Source organism: Anolis sagrei, chromosome 6 (assembly GCF_037176765.1).
Source record: "Anolis sagrei isolate rAnoSag1 chromosome 6, rAnoSag1.mat, whole genome shotgun sequence".
Classification (NCBI taxonomy): Eukaryota; Metazoa; Chordata; class Lepidosauria; order Squamata; family Dactyloidae; genus Anolis; species Anolis sagrei.
The window spans coordinates 125,184,839-125,197,956 of NC_090026.1; the positions used below are offsets into that span (position 1 = coordinate 125,184,839).

The 13,118-nt window shown below is 39.8% G+C and overlaps 1 protein-coding gene across 4 annotated transcripts in view; it reads right to left on the bottom strand.

Annotated features, from left to right (window-relative positions):
* CTDSPL (CTD small phosphatase like) overlaps window positions 1–13,118 on the bottom strand; it is a 94,271-nt gene that overhangs the window by 30,052 nt on the left and 51,101 nt on the right. For 2 of the 4 annotated variants that reach the window (XM_060782642.2, XM_060782643.2), the window contains exons 3-4: window positions 10,645–10,677; window positions 6,981–7,082 (exon numbers count right to left, since the gene is read on the bottom strand). In XM_060782642.2, the coding sequence (XP_060638625.1) occupies window positions 6,981–7,082; window positions 10,645–10,677 (135 nt within the window). The remainder of the gene's footprint in view (window positions 1–6,980; window positions 7,083–10,644; window positions 10,678–13,118) is intronic. The other 2 variants (XM_060782644.2, XM_060782646.2) reach the window with 1 other exon arrangement.

Below are 13,118 nucleotides of genomic sequence, written 5' to 3' on the forward strand. Positions count from 1 at the left end.
AAGGAAATCTGTTGTGTTATAAATCATGTCTTTCAAAAGAAATGTGAACAAAAGTTACCTATTTCATTACGGAACAATGGAATTTGCTACGTGAGGTGTGGTGGTAAGTACAGATACTAAGGAGATATTACAGCAGTGGTTCCCAACTTTTTTTTGATCAGGGACCACTTTGATCAGGGACCACTGACCAACATTAGCACCCAAAGGGTTATGGATCAGTTTTTGATCAACTTTAGATTTGGTTTGGTTATTTGGGGCGCTGATTCAGAAAATTGCATTGCATAAACCACATCAGGTCTACTTTCTGATATAGAAAATATGCCATCCAGTAGTCACCATTTGCTTGCACACAGAAAACCATATTTAATCATCTAGAGCTGTGGACCTTATTTTAGGTCTTGCGGCCCTCCAATGGGCCAACTGGTTGGGAACCACTGTATTAGACAAACACATGGAAAATGAGGCTATTTACAGCTATTAGTCATGATGGTTTTATATATATATACCACCTTCAGAAATTCTGGTTCTGGTTGCTTCTGCCGGGAAGTGGTAGCCAATAGTGAAAGGACCAAGGCAGAGACATCTCCAGCTCATCCCTTGTTTGGGTATCAGACAGCATTCTAGAACATGGCTGAAAAATCTACAACCCAGTGTCTTTTTGGCCTTCCATTCCATATATGTAAACAGACATTGAAACGACTTAAATCAAGAAATAGTTTTCTAAGATCTGCAGAGACACTTGCTAGAACACCTCAGCAAGTGAGAGTCCAAAAGTGGCAGGCTCAAACCCAGAACCTCAATCAATGGCTGGTACAAATGAGAGACTCCCCCCTGGGCACACAGAAAACTGGGAGACTCGGAAGGCGCTGAACAGACTGCGCTCTGGCACCACGAGATGCAGAGCCAACCTTCAGAAATGGGGCTACAAAGTGGAATTCACAACATGTGAGTGTGGAGAAGAGTAAACCACAGACCACCTGCTGCATTGCAACCTGAGCCCTGCCACATGCACAATGAAGGATCTCCTTGTGGCAACACCAGAGGCACTCCAAGTGGGCAGCTACTGGTCAAAGGACATTTCATCAACTACCAAGCTTGCAAACTCTGTTTTGTCTGTTTGTTAAAAATTTGTTAAAAATGTAATACAATGGCTGGTTGATACTGACATGATAAATAAATAAACCTTCAGAAATGGGACTGGCACTCCCGTTTGATTTGCTGGAATGAAGACTATTGTATTCTGCTTGTGGGTTTCCTATAGGCATCAGGTTAGTCAGCTTGCGGACCAGGATGCTAGATCAAACTGCCTTGGGTTGGATCCAGAAGGGGTTGATTCTGGCTTTTATGCAATACCTAATGATGCCAGAAGATCTCCTTAAGACACACACAAGGTGCCCATCATAATTCTATGTATTTATATATTTAGAAATCCACACACAGGCAATCCCGGAGCTACAAACATCTGACTTATGAATAACTCCTAGTGAAGAATGAGGGTGAGCCAACAGGAGGTGAGAGAAATCTATCTCTAGAAAAGGAAATTAATTCCTGGAAGAGTTCTCGTGGGGAAAAGGTGTCTCCACTGAAGTTTTCTCATCAATGCTTGTTTTCAAAATCCACAGGGGTGTATATATATCCCCATACATACTGACACACAAAATTTCTATTCCGATTTTCATATAAGTTCATCTTAAGAACCAACCAACAAAATCTATCTTTTTTGTGACTTGGGGGCTAACTCTACTATATCACCCTTTGCAAGAATTTGAGATTAGCTAGAACATGGGGAAATGTAAATACAGGGCCAAAAGGAGGGAAATTACCTCCACCCACCTTCACCCGAGGTAAGTTGCTAGCAAAACACTTTTCATAGGCAGGGCATCACAAATTGTGTAAACTAAAAAAGGGAGACTTGGAAGAGAGCCATGAAACATGGCAGTAGTATTTGGACAGGTTCATGTAGGAGGCAACTATTTAAAAGAGTAAGCTTGAACTACAATGTGGCACAGCTCAGCTTAATTATGGGTTTTGGAGAAAGTTGGTACTTTCTCCTTTCTTGCTGCAGACTTTCTGTTCTGTCCTTATGACTTCTAAAATAATAAACTGTGTATCACGCACACTCTACAAACTAGATGCAGTCCTCCTCAATAGGGAGTGATCAAATCCCATTGTCATCCAGACATCAGAACAAAACTCTGGTTCAACCAACCTTAAAGTGTTCTCTTCAGGTGAACACAAGATGAAGAGGAAGGAAGAGGAAGGCGCACTCAAAGCTTATTGCTTTTTCCTACTCCAATAAAAGCACTTTTTGGTGTGGGAATATTTGAGTCAGATATCTGATTATTAGAATGCTAACATCTGCCAAAAGTATATATTTTCAAGAAGCAACCAATTCATTTCCACCATCACTTTTTGTTGTGAGACATGGTGAATAACAGGATTACAACTTAAATTGGAATTCAAATCTAAAATGAAAATATAGACAACCAAATAAAATCTAGGAAAGAACTAGAAACTTGTGCTTGCTGATTTGGGTGAAGTTTCCAAAGGAGAACTTTCCAATCACCTTCAAAACTATGGTCGGCTCTATCACTGCATGTTTTCCTACAGGATCATATGATCTCCTGCAGAATTTGCTAGATAATAAAAGCGCTCTCTGTGATAGAATTGGTGTAGCTGGAAATGTTCACATGTAAATGGCACTGGGATGGATGCTGTGCCTGGACTCCTGATCCAAATCGTGGACTACAGGACAGAGCATAATCTATTTTCTGGCCAGGGTGGTCCATGCCTTAGTCACCTCCAGATTGGACTACTGTAGTGCGCTCTACGTGGGGCTGCCCTTGAAAACGGCTCGGAAATTTCAGGTGGTCCAACGGGCGGTGGCCAGGTTGTTAACTGGTGCTCCTTGCAGGGAGCGGTCAACCCTCCTGTTTAAGGAGCTCCATTGGCTGCCGTTCATTTTCCGGTCCCAATTCAAGGTGCAGGTTCTTACCTACAAAGCCCTGAACGGTTTGGGACCCACCTACCTGCGTGACCGCCTTTCTGTGTATGAACCCACATGATCTCTTCCATCATCTGGAGAGGCCCTGCTCGCGTTCCTACCCCCATCGCAGGCGTGCTTGGTGAGGATGAGGGAGAGGGCCTTCTCAGTGGTGGCCCCTCGACTATGGAACTCACTCCCCAAGGGCATCAGGCATGCCCCAACTTTGGCAGTCTTTAGGAGGAGCTTCAAAACGTGGTTGTTCCAGTGCGCCTTCCCAGAATAATGAACCCTCAGCATTATGTCCTCTAAATGCACTTTACACTGATTTAGGATTGCTTGTACGCTTTCACCAGTGGCCCATTCTCTCCTACCTTGTTCATGCCTAGCATTATTTTTAAACTTAAATTGCATTTGGCCCAGCCATAGATTTTAAAATGTGTGTTGTATTACGGTTATTGTTTTTTTTGTTTATGAGTTTTATTTTAATTGTTTATTGTTGTTGTTATTGCTTGTATTGATGTATTGTGGGCTCGGCCTCATGTAAGCCACACCGAGTCCCTTGGGGAGATGGTAGTGGGGTACAAACAAAGTATTATTATTATTATTATTATTATTATTATTATTACAGATGAAAGGGATCAAACTCAGCTGTAAGGATAAGAAAGTCTTAGTAACTACCAGAAGGGACAACTAGGTATCAAACTGAACCCGAATTTGCGGACACAAAAAGGTTTGCTTAGGATAGCCTTTCCTAGGAAAGAATTAAATTTCCTTACAGAAATGAATTAAAAAGGTGGCATTTCTTTTTTATTCACAAAGACATGTACATGCCCATGGGTATATTGGGGGATAATGAAGTTAAGCAAGATGATTAAAGATAATATTATAAAATATACCCTACTGCTGAACTACATGCACATGACTTCCTGCAAAATAAATTAAAATTAGAGTGCTGAATGAGATGCATGTCCCAAATGTGATACTTTAAAACAATAAAACATAAGTGGCAGGATTTAAAACCCTTAATTGGGCCCTCGGAAATTTGTTAATAAATTTCCATTATGTAGCCTTCTTCATCCTGCGTTCTTCTGGAATTATTCTGTTGAAGTGGCTCTGTATCAGAAACAGAATTGCTAGGAAAAATAACCCCCTTTTTTCTCCTTTAAGGTCTCATCTTATGGTGTCAAATGTGGAAGGCTGAAAATTCATCACAAAAAATAAGGATTAAAAGTTTTTATTTAACATTTAATGAAGGATAGTGATCTAGTGCTTGGTGGTGCAGTGGGTTAAAGTGTTGAGCTGCTGAGCTTGCTGACCAAAAAGTCACTGGTTCGAATCTGGGGAGCGGGTTGAGCTCCTGCTTTTAGTCTCAGCTTCTGCCAACCTAGCAGTACAAAAACATACAAATGTGAGTAGATCAATAGATACCACTCCGGTGGGAAGGTAACGGTGCTTCATGCAGTCATGCCGGCCACATGACCCTGGAGGTGTCTACAGACAACAGCGGCTCTTTGGCTTAGAAATGTAGAGATGAGTACCAACCCCCAGAGTAGGACATGACTGGACTTAATGTCAGGGGAAAACCTTTACTTTTGTGATCTAATGTTGCAATTTGTTGTACTCTTGCTGTTGTTCTGTGTCTCCAAGTTGACATTGGGCTTACAATACAACGAAAGCCATTTTTAAAAAATAAACTACCGTAAGTGGCATTCCGTCTTACGATGACCTAACGAAAATGGATCATGGGCTTTTCTTGGCAAGATTTATTCAGATGAGCTTTACCTTTGCTCTCCTCTAAGGGTGAGAGTATGACTTGCCCATGGTCACCCAGTGGATGTCTATGACTAAGCGGGTAGAATTACAGTCCAACACTCAGACCATAACACTATATTGTCTATTTTGTTTATGTGATTTGTCTATTTTGTTTATGGAAGCCACAGGGAGGAGGGAGCAAGCTTGTTTTCTGCTTCCCTGGAGACTAGGACGCAATGGAACAATGGCTTCAAACTACAAGAGAGGAGATTCCATCTGAACATGAGGAAGAACTTCCTGACTGTGAGAGCCGTTCAGCAGTGGAACTCTCTGCCCCAGAGTGTGGTGGAGGCTCCTTCTTTGGAAGCTTTTAAACAGGGGCTGGATGGCCATCTGTCAGGGGTGATTTGAATGCAATATTCCTGCTTCTTGGCAGGGGGTTGGACTGGATGGCCCATGAGGTCTCTTCCAACTCTTTGATTCTATGATTATGATTTATATTGCATTGATTGTTTATTGATGTTTTATTTTATTGATGTTCTGTTTATTGATGTATTGCGGGCTTGGCCTCATGTAAGCCGCACCAAGTCCCTTGGGGAGATGGTAGTGGGGTACAAATAAAGTGTTATTATTATTATTATTATTATTATTATTATTATTATTATTATTAAAATCACACATTTAGAGTGCTTTGAACATTGGAGACCAGGTTTCAAATCACTTCTTGGCCTGGGCAAGTTACACTCTTTCAGCATCAGAGGAAGGCAATGGCAAACTCCTTATGAACAAATCTTGCTAAAAATACACTATGATAGGTTTGCCTTGGAATACGTCAGTCTTCTTTAATTTGGTGCTTTCCATATATGCTGAACTACAACTCTCTTTTATTATCCTTGAATAAAGATGTACACAAAGATAATATAATAGCAGAAGCCATAGGGACGAGGGGGCAAGCTTATTTTTTGCTGCTCTGGAGACTAGGATGCAGAACAATGGCTTCATACTACAAGAAAGGAGATTCCACTTGACCATTAGGAAGAACTTTCTGACTGTGAGAGCTGTTCAGCAGTGGAACTCCCTGCCCTGGAGTGTAGCGAAGGCACCTTCTTTGGAGGGTTTTAAACAGAGGCTGGATGGCCATCTGTCAGGAGTGCTTTGAATGCAATTTTTTGCTGCTTGACAGGTGGTTGGACTGGATGGCCCACGAGGTCTCTCCCAAGTCTGTTATGCTATGATTGTATCATCTTTAAATAAACACCATGTACACATATTTTGAGCTTTATAATAAATATTAATTTGCTTCTGCCTCTAGAGTAGGTCATGACTAAATTATATCAGCTAAACTACTCCAAAAAGAGATGAGCAGCAGACATTCTGTAAAGGAAAATAAGGTACATTTATTACAAAATGACAACGCTACTGACAACGAACAGGTGAGGTTGTGAGAATACCAATTCCAAGTGCAAAAGCAACTCAACAGCCCTCTTTGAAAAGAGCAGTACCAGGGAATTCATTATCAAGAACAGCAGGACTTGTGCGAACTGCCCTGCAATGGTATGAAATTGTTCACACAGAAAAACACTGTGAATTCAATCTGCATTTCTCACATTGTTCCCTTACATATAGCCATCCTGCAGTTCTCTTCCATGCTGAAAAAATGTAAGAGAAGACTCTTAATTACATAAACCAGGTCCAAAAATGTGAAAGGCTCCTGGGAACTATTCCAGCATTGGCTGAAGTACATTCAGCTTTTTTATGGCTGAAAATGGAATACTTAGAGACGTAGCCTCATATTGGAAACGGGTTCCCATATTTTTCTTTCATGCCCACTGCTTAAATTCTCATCAAATATCCAGCAGCTACATTGAAAACCACAGACGTTTGAGGCAAGATGGAAATCTTCTCTGAGGGTCAATCATATCTATAGACCATCATTAGATGCTGTGACAATCTGACCAAGAGATATAGTTGTTTTTGGATTCTAAACAGGCACCTTCCTCCTCCAGATATATCTAGCATAGGATCCTAATCTTAATTTTTCAAGATATTTCTGGAAGGTAGACATGTGTGTGAGTGTGTTTCCACTCTCTCCCTCCAGATGTGTTGGACTGTAAGTGTAGTGTGGGATCATGGGAGTTGTATTGGAGTAATCCAGCACATCTGGAAGGCATCAGGTTGATGTATACAAACAAATTCATAACAGCATCAGCCAAAAACAAAGAATACTGACTGGGATACATACCTTAAAGGAACTGTGCACTAGTGTTTCATCTAAATCAATAACCACACATTTCTTCCCATAATCAGATATTGTCATTTCAGGCAAGAGGTATTTAGCTGGTGGCTAAACAGAAAACAGAGGAACATCATGAGATATTAGAAACATAGCCTTACTGAAATGGTAATTAGCAGTACACATATGATGCAGACATAAAGGTTATCATTTTGGTTGGTACAACCTGAAGCATCAAGTTGTAGGGTTGATGAAAACCAATGAAGTCTACACTCCCAACTGCTACAACAGATCCCAAAAATAAAAATATTTTTGAAGAAAAATTATGACTTCAGGATAAAATATTGTAAAACAAGAATTCCTCATGTCTTTCCCATTACAACCAGCAGCTGAGATTGGCTTTGGGCTAACAACAATGCATGGAAAGCCAACTTTTCTTCCTAACCTAGTGGAATTTTACCATAAATCAATTAAAAACACAAATATCAAGCAAGGTAGATGGAAAAAGTGGTTCCCAAATATAAATTAAGTCCACAGGAGTGGTTATTATGGCCTATGCCTAAAGGCCTCTCTCATATACAGCTAAAACAGGAAACCCTTTTTGGCAACCCCTGAGCTATCAGGTTTTTTTCTCCAACATTTTTGGGAAATGCTTAAGAAAGGGGACAATTGCTACTTGAGGGAAGTGACCTACCACATGGCCCTTCACTGCCCTCTGTGAACAAGTACCTACTATTTTTGCAAGGAGTGCCCTGTTTTTTGATGGTAACTTAATCCCCCCTCCTCCTTGTAGGGGCAAGTCTTGAGCTGAAAACGAAGCTGCCTTAAAATTCTGGCACATGATGGTCAGGCGCCATTTCCTCATATAACTGGAAATAACATGGGTGGTGAGGGAGGAAAACTATTTTCTCTCTAGTGAGTCAAGTTATTGATCACAGGTCATCCTTAATTAACTTCCCCACAAGCCAGTAGAAAGCCCGTATATTAGGTGGCAAAATAAGGGGACTTTGGTCACTTCTGTAAGCTTCTATGACATTATGAAATGCCTAACAGCACACTGCCATGTTGTGAAATAGCTCATGGGGTTGTAAATACAATTATTCTCCAAGGAGGATTGAAGTACTCCAGGGGAGATGATCCAGAATATCCAATGCATCTTTCAGAAGTCATGTTGAAAACGAAGAAGGGCAGGAACAATTCTGAATTGTTAAAAGGCTGATACAGAGAGTCAACTTATTAACCAAAATTAAGTATACAGTGAATAGTCTTTATTACCTAGCCATTTGTATTCAGCATTCTGAAAACCTGACACCGCATTAGAAGACGAAAAAAGCAGAGACGGCATTATGAGAGTAGCTGGACAACTTAAAGCGTTAAAATCATGCCACATGATAGAGAGGACCACTTTGCACATTACATTTCAGAGGTGTGAAAGTGATAAGTCCTTGTGCAGACACATTATCATGCTTGTACATTCTTCAGGAAGGTGGGACTAGTGGCATCTCCCTCTCAAGTGACCACCTAGCAACAAAACTAGATTTTCTGCTGGGTAAAATGGTTAATGGCCCCAAGAGAAGGGTGTGAGAAATGGAAGGTTAAAGGAGTGAAGGGACGATTTGTGATCATGGGAATTATATACGGTTCCAGGTGGGAAGAGCGGATAACATGCAAAAATTAGGAACTGGAAACAGACTAAAAATAGTCACAGAAACACCCAATTCATAGCAAAATCAGAATAAGGACAGTGTGTACACAAGGTTTATCTATACTGTAAGGCCTTTGTTGCCTGGCCAGACATCTAGTGCCTACAAGTGGGCTCCCCCGCTCCACAGCACAACATAATAAGACATCAGTCAGCTGAATAAGGGAACTGCTGTGCAAAATACTGTATGCTGCAGTCAGTACTATCTGAAAATTATTTAAGTCTCTGCACACACACTGCTGAAAATGGAGAGCATATTATTCTGAAGGTGAGCCCTGGGTGGAAATATTTCTAGTGAACATCGGCAAACATAAAAGATGAGGAATACGTCATAAGTTCTTCCATGCACAGCGGAGTACTACAAGCAGCCAGTTTGTGGGGATTACTTTTATCCATTGGAAAGATTTTATGCAGTCACTATATATGGTAAACAATTGATTGCAGCCACATTGAGCAAAACCATGAAACCCAACAGGAAATGGGGTAGAGAAGAGCAGGGAAATGCATACAGCTGGACAGATCATTTTGAGGTTCCTGATGTTTCCTATCTATCTATCTATCTATCTATCTATCTATCTATCTATCTCCCTTCATCCATTTTTGCATGACCTTTGGGTCAAAAGGAGTACAAAATTAGCCACAAATTCAGCAGTTTCTGCTGATAAGAACCCTATGAAACATACAAAAAAGGCTAAAAGGGTGGCTGGAAGTGATAAAATATTGCTTGTAGTGGACCCAAAACACAAGTGGAGGGGATTAAAACTATCCCCTATCCACTTTAAATTTATCCACTGTTGTGTTAAACAAATTGTACTGTAGTTAGTACTTAAAACTGGAAAAGAGTATTCCCTAAACAAATATATTTAAAGAAGCCCTGTATTCTCATCCCTTTTTTTTTGGAGGGTGGAACCATGGATGTAAAAATGACCAAAACAGGAACAAAGCAATTTTAAAATAGTTTTTGCGCTTGGGACATAAGAAATGTACAGAGAACCAACAGTAGGATATACGTATATTATACTGTATATACTCAAGTATAAGCCTAGTTTTTCAGACCATTTTTAAGGCTGAAAAAGCTCCCCTCGGCTTATACTCGAGTCAAGGTTATTTATTCTTTTACTCTGTTATTAGTATTATTTTATTACATTTATTATTTTACTCTATTATTATTATTATTATATTTACATTATTTTGCTCTATTATTATTCTATTTATTATTTTGCTCTATTATTATTACATTTACAGTATTTTACCCTATTATTATTACATTTATTATTTTAATCTATTTATTATTATTATTACATGTACAGTATTTTACTCTATTATTACTACATGTATTATTTTACTCTATTATTACTGTTTTTATTGCATTTTCATTATTTTACTCTATTATTTTATTATATTTATTATTTTAATAATAAGTACATCTACATTGAAGGAGGTTAGAATAATGGTTTAATAAGAGTTGGACAGTCTTATCTTAAATTACAGTTTTATGTAAATATTCAGAAACATTTAGCCTATTGATGCCTCAATTAATGTAATTTTATTGGTATCTATTTTTATTTTGAAATTGACCCATAGTGGATGCATTTCCCACCCTCGGCTTATACTCAAGTCAATATGTTTTCCCAGTTTTTTGTGATAAAATTAGGTGCCTCGGCTTATATTCGGGCCGGCTTATACTCGAGTATATACGGTATTCTCTTATCTTCGGGGTCAATTATTAGAATTCTGTGACAAATGTTTCATGAGTGCCTCAAGACTGAACTTTACATGCATCTTTTGGTTCTTGTCTATTATTTGTATTCAAACAATGCTCAACTCTCATCCTAAACACCTTGTGTTGTAAACATCTTATAGGTTAGTAAAAAAAGAACAGTTCTACAGCATGCAACACAAAAGCAAATCAATTCAAAATTAGAAACATCCAAAAATTAAAAAAAACATAAAAAGAATAAAAATACATACACTTGGAATGGGAATGACCTGCATCTGGTCACCCTGGGGGGGAAAGGGAAAAGAGTTACTGTAAGAATAAGGTATTTCAAAAGACCAAACACAAAGGAAACTAAATGGTCATATTTATTAGTCCGAACTATTCCAACAGAAAATCAATATAGAATTTAAGAAATTAGCAAAAAATAGAAAGATTCTTTATTATGACAACAACAACAACAAAAATTATCAGTTAGTATAACAGAAGCATTTCCAAGAATCACAATTCTTGCAAATGTAAATCTCTTGAGAGTAATTCCTACAAAGCAAGTCCTTGGTATCTGCAACAAGAGTGTGGTTGCCATGCTTGAATATATGACACACAGCATTTGGCTCGACTGCTGACAAGCTGAATAGGACTAGATTAGAAGGTGGACCTATTTCATGTAATGCACTACCTTATTCTGCATAGGCACCCAGTATTTGTGTATGTGTGTATAACTTTATATCTTTTGCAAGTGTTCTTTACAGAATTATGTCTCACAGGAACTAAATGGCTCAGCCTGTGAACCACACATAGGAATAGTTAAGAAGAAAAGCAGAAGGAAACCATTAGATGCATTGAAAGCAAGCTTAGTACTGCTTGATTACTAATATTTGGCATAGATCAAAGCTTAAAAGGAATGTGTTTTTAATAACAATGTTACCTGGGTGATGAGGACTAAACAAAGGCATTTTGTTCTTGTAATGTAACTAGCAATACTGTCAATACTGTACAGAGACACTCGCTGGAACACCCCAGCAAGCGAGAGTCCAAAAGTGGCAGGCTCAAACCCAGAACCTCAACCAATCGCTGATATCAAATGAGAGACTTCCCCCTGGGCACACAGAAAACTGGGCGACTTGGAAGGCGCTGAACAGACTGTGCTCTGGCACCATGAGATGCAGAGCCAACCTTAAGAAATGGAGCTACAAAGTGGAATCCACGATATGCGCGTGTGGAGAAGAGCAAACCACTGACCACCCGCTGCAATGCAACCTGAACCCTGCTATATGCACAATGGAGGACCTTCTTATAGTAACACTCCAAGTGGCCAGCTACTGGTCAAAGGACATTTAATCAACTGCTAAGCTTGCAAACTTTGTGTTTTGTATGTTTGTTTGTTAAAAATGCAATACCACCGTTTGGTTTGCTCCTAACACAATAAATAAATAAATAAATACTGTCACTGCTGTGTAATGAGTAACATTTAGCCACTCCTTCTAGGACTTACATCCAATTTGTATTCCCAAGAATAGCAAACCCACTGAACTGATGTACAATTTATGTCAACACTCAAGTAAGCCAACAATTTCCACTGACTCCACAGGTCTACTCCAAGTGTAAATAGTACAGGCAGTTCCCAAGTTATGAACATGATAGGTTCTGTAGGTTTGTTCTTAAGTTGAATTTGTATGTAAGTCAGAACAGGTACATTTTAAAGTGCAACTCCAGCCATATATATAGGTGTAGGACAGCATAGGGAAGATTAAAACCCCTGCAGTGTTTGTTTGGCGCTCTGGGCCCCTGTTCAGAAGATTTCACCTCACATTCTGTTCCTGTGATAATTAGATTTTGAAAAAATTGGCTTGTTGTGGATCCAAGGATTGGTGAGAAAGCTTATTTATTTATTTATTTATTTCATATATTTATATCCTGCCCTTCTCCCCACAAGGGGGACTCAGCGTGGCCTCACATGAGCATCAGAGGATGCTAACAGTATAAATACCATAAAATTTACAATTCACAATAAAATCATTTTAATACATTATACAACATCATCCGTAAAATTTAACAATAAATTAATAGATTAACATGCCAGTAAAACCAAGCCGAGCCGGGAGAATCCATATCGCAAAATCCAAATTTCCTTTTCTTATTGCCACTGGCCTCTAATTGAATGCCTGGCCCCAGAGCCAGGTCTTCAGTTGTCTTCTAAAGGACAGGAGGGAGGTGGCCAATCTGATATCCTTAGGGAGAGTGTCCCACAGACCGAGGGCCACTGCTGAGAAGGCCCTGTCTCTCGTCCCCACCAACTGCGTTTGCGAGAATGGTGGGATCAAGAGCAGGGCCTCTCCTGATGATCTTAAGCTTCATGATGGTTCATAGCAGGAGATACGTTCAAACAGGTAATCTGGGCCAGAGCTGTTCTGGACTTTAAAGGTTAAAACCAGCACTTTGAATTGTGCCTGGAAGCTAATCGGCAGCCAGTGGAGCTGGCACAACAGAGGAGTGGTACGCTCCCTGTACGCAGCTCCAGTTAACAACCTAGCCACCGACCACTGGACTAATTGGAGCTTCCGAGAGGTTTTCAAAGACAGCCCCATGTAGAGAGCGTTGCAGTAGTCTATTCGGGATGTAATCAGATCATGGACCACCGTGGCGAAGTCAGACTTCCCAAAGAAGCACAAGCTTTAATTGTGCAAAAGCTCTCCCGGCCACCGCCGAGACCTGGGGTTCCAGGCTC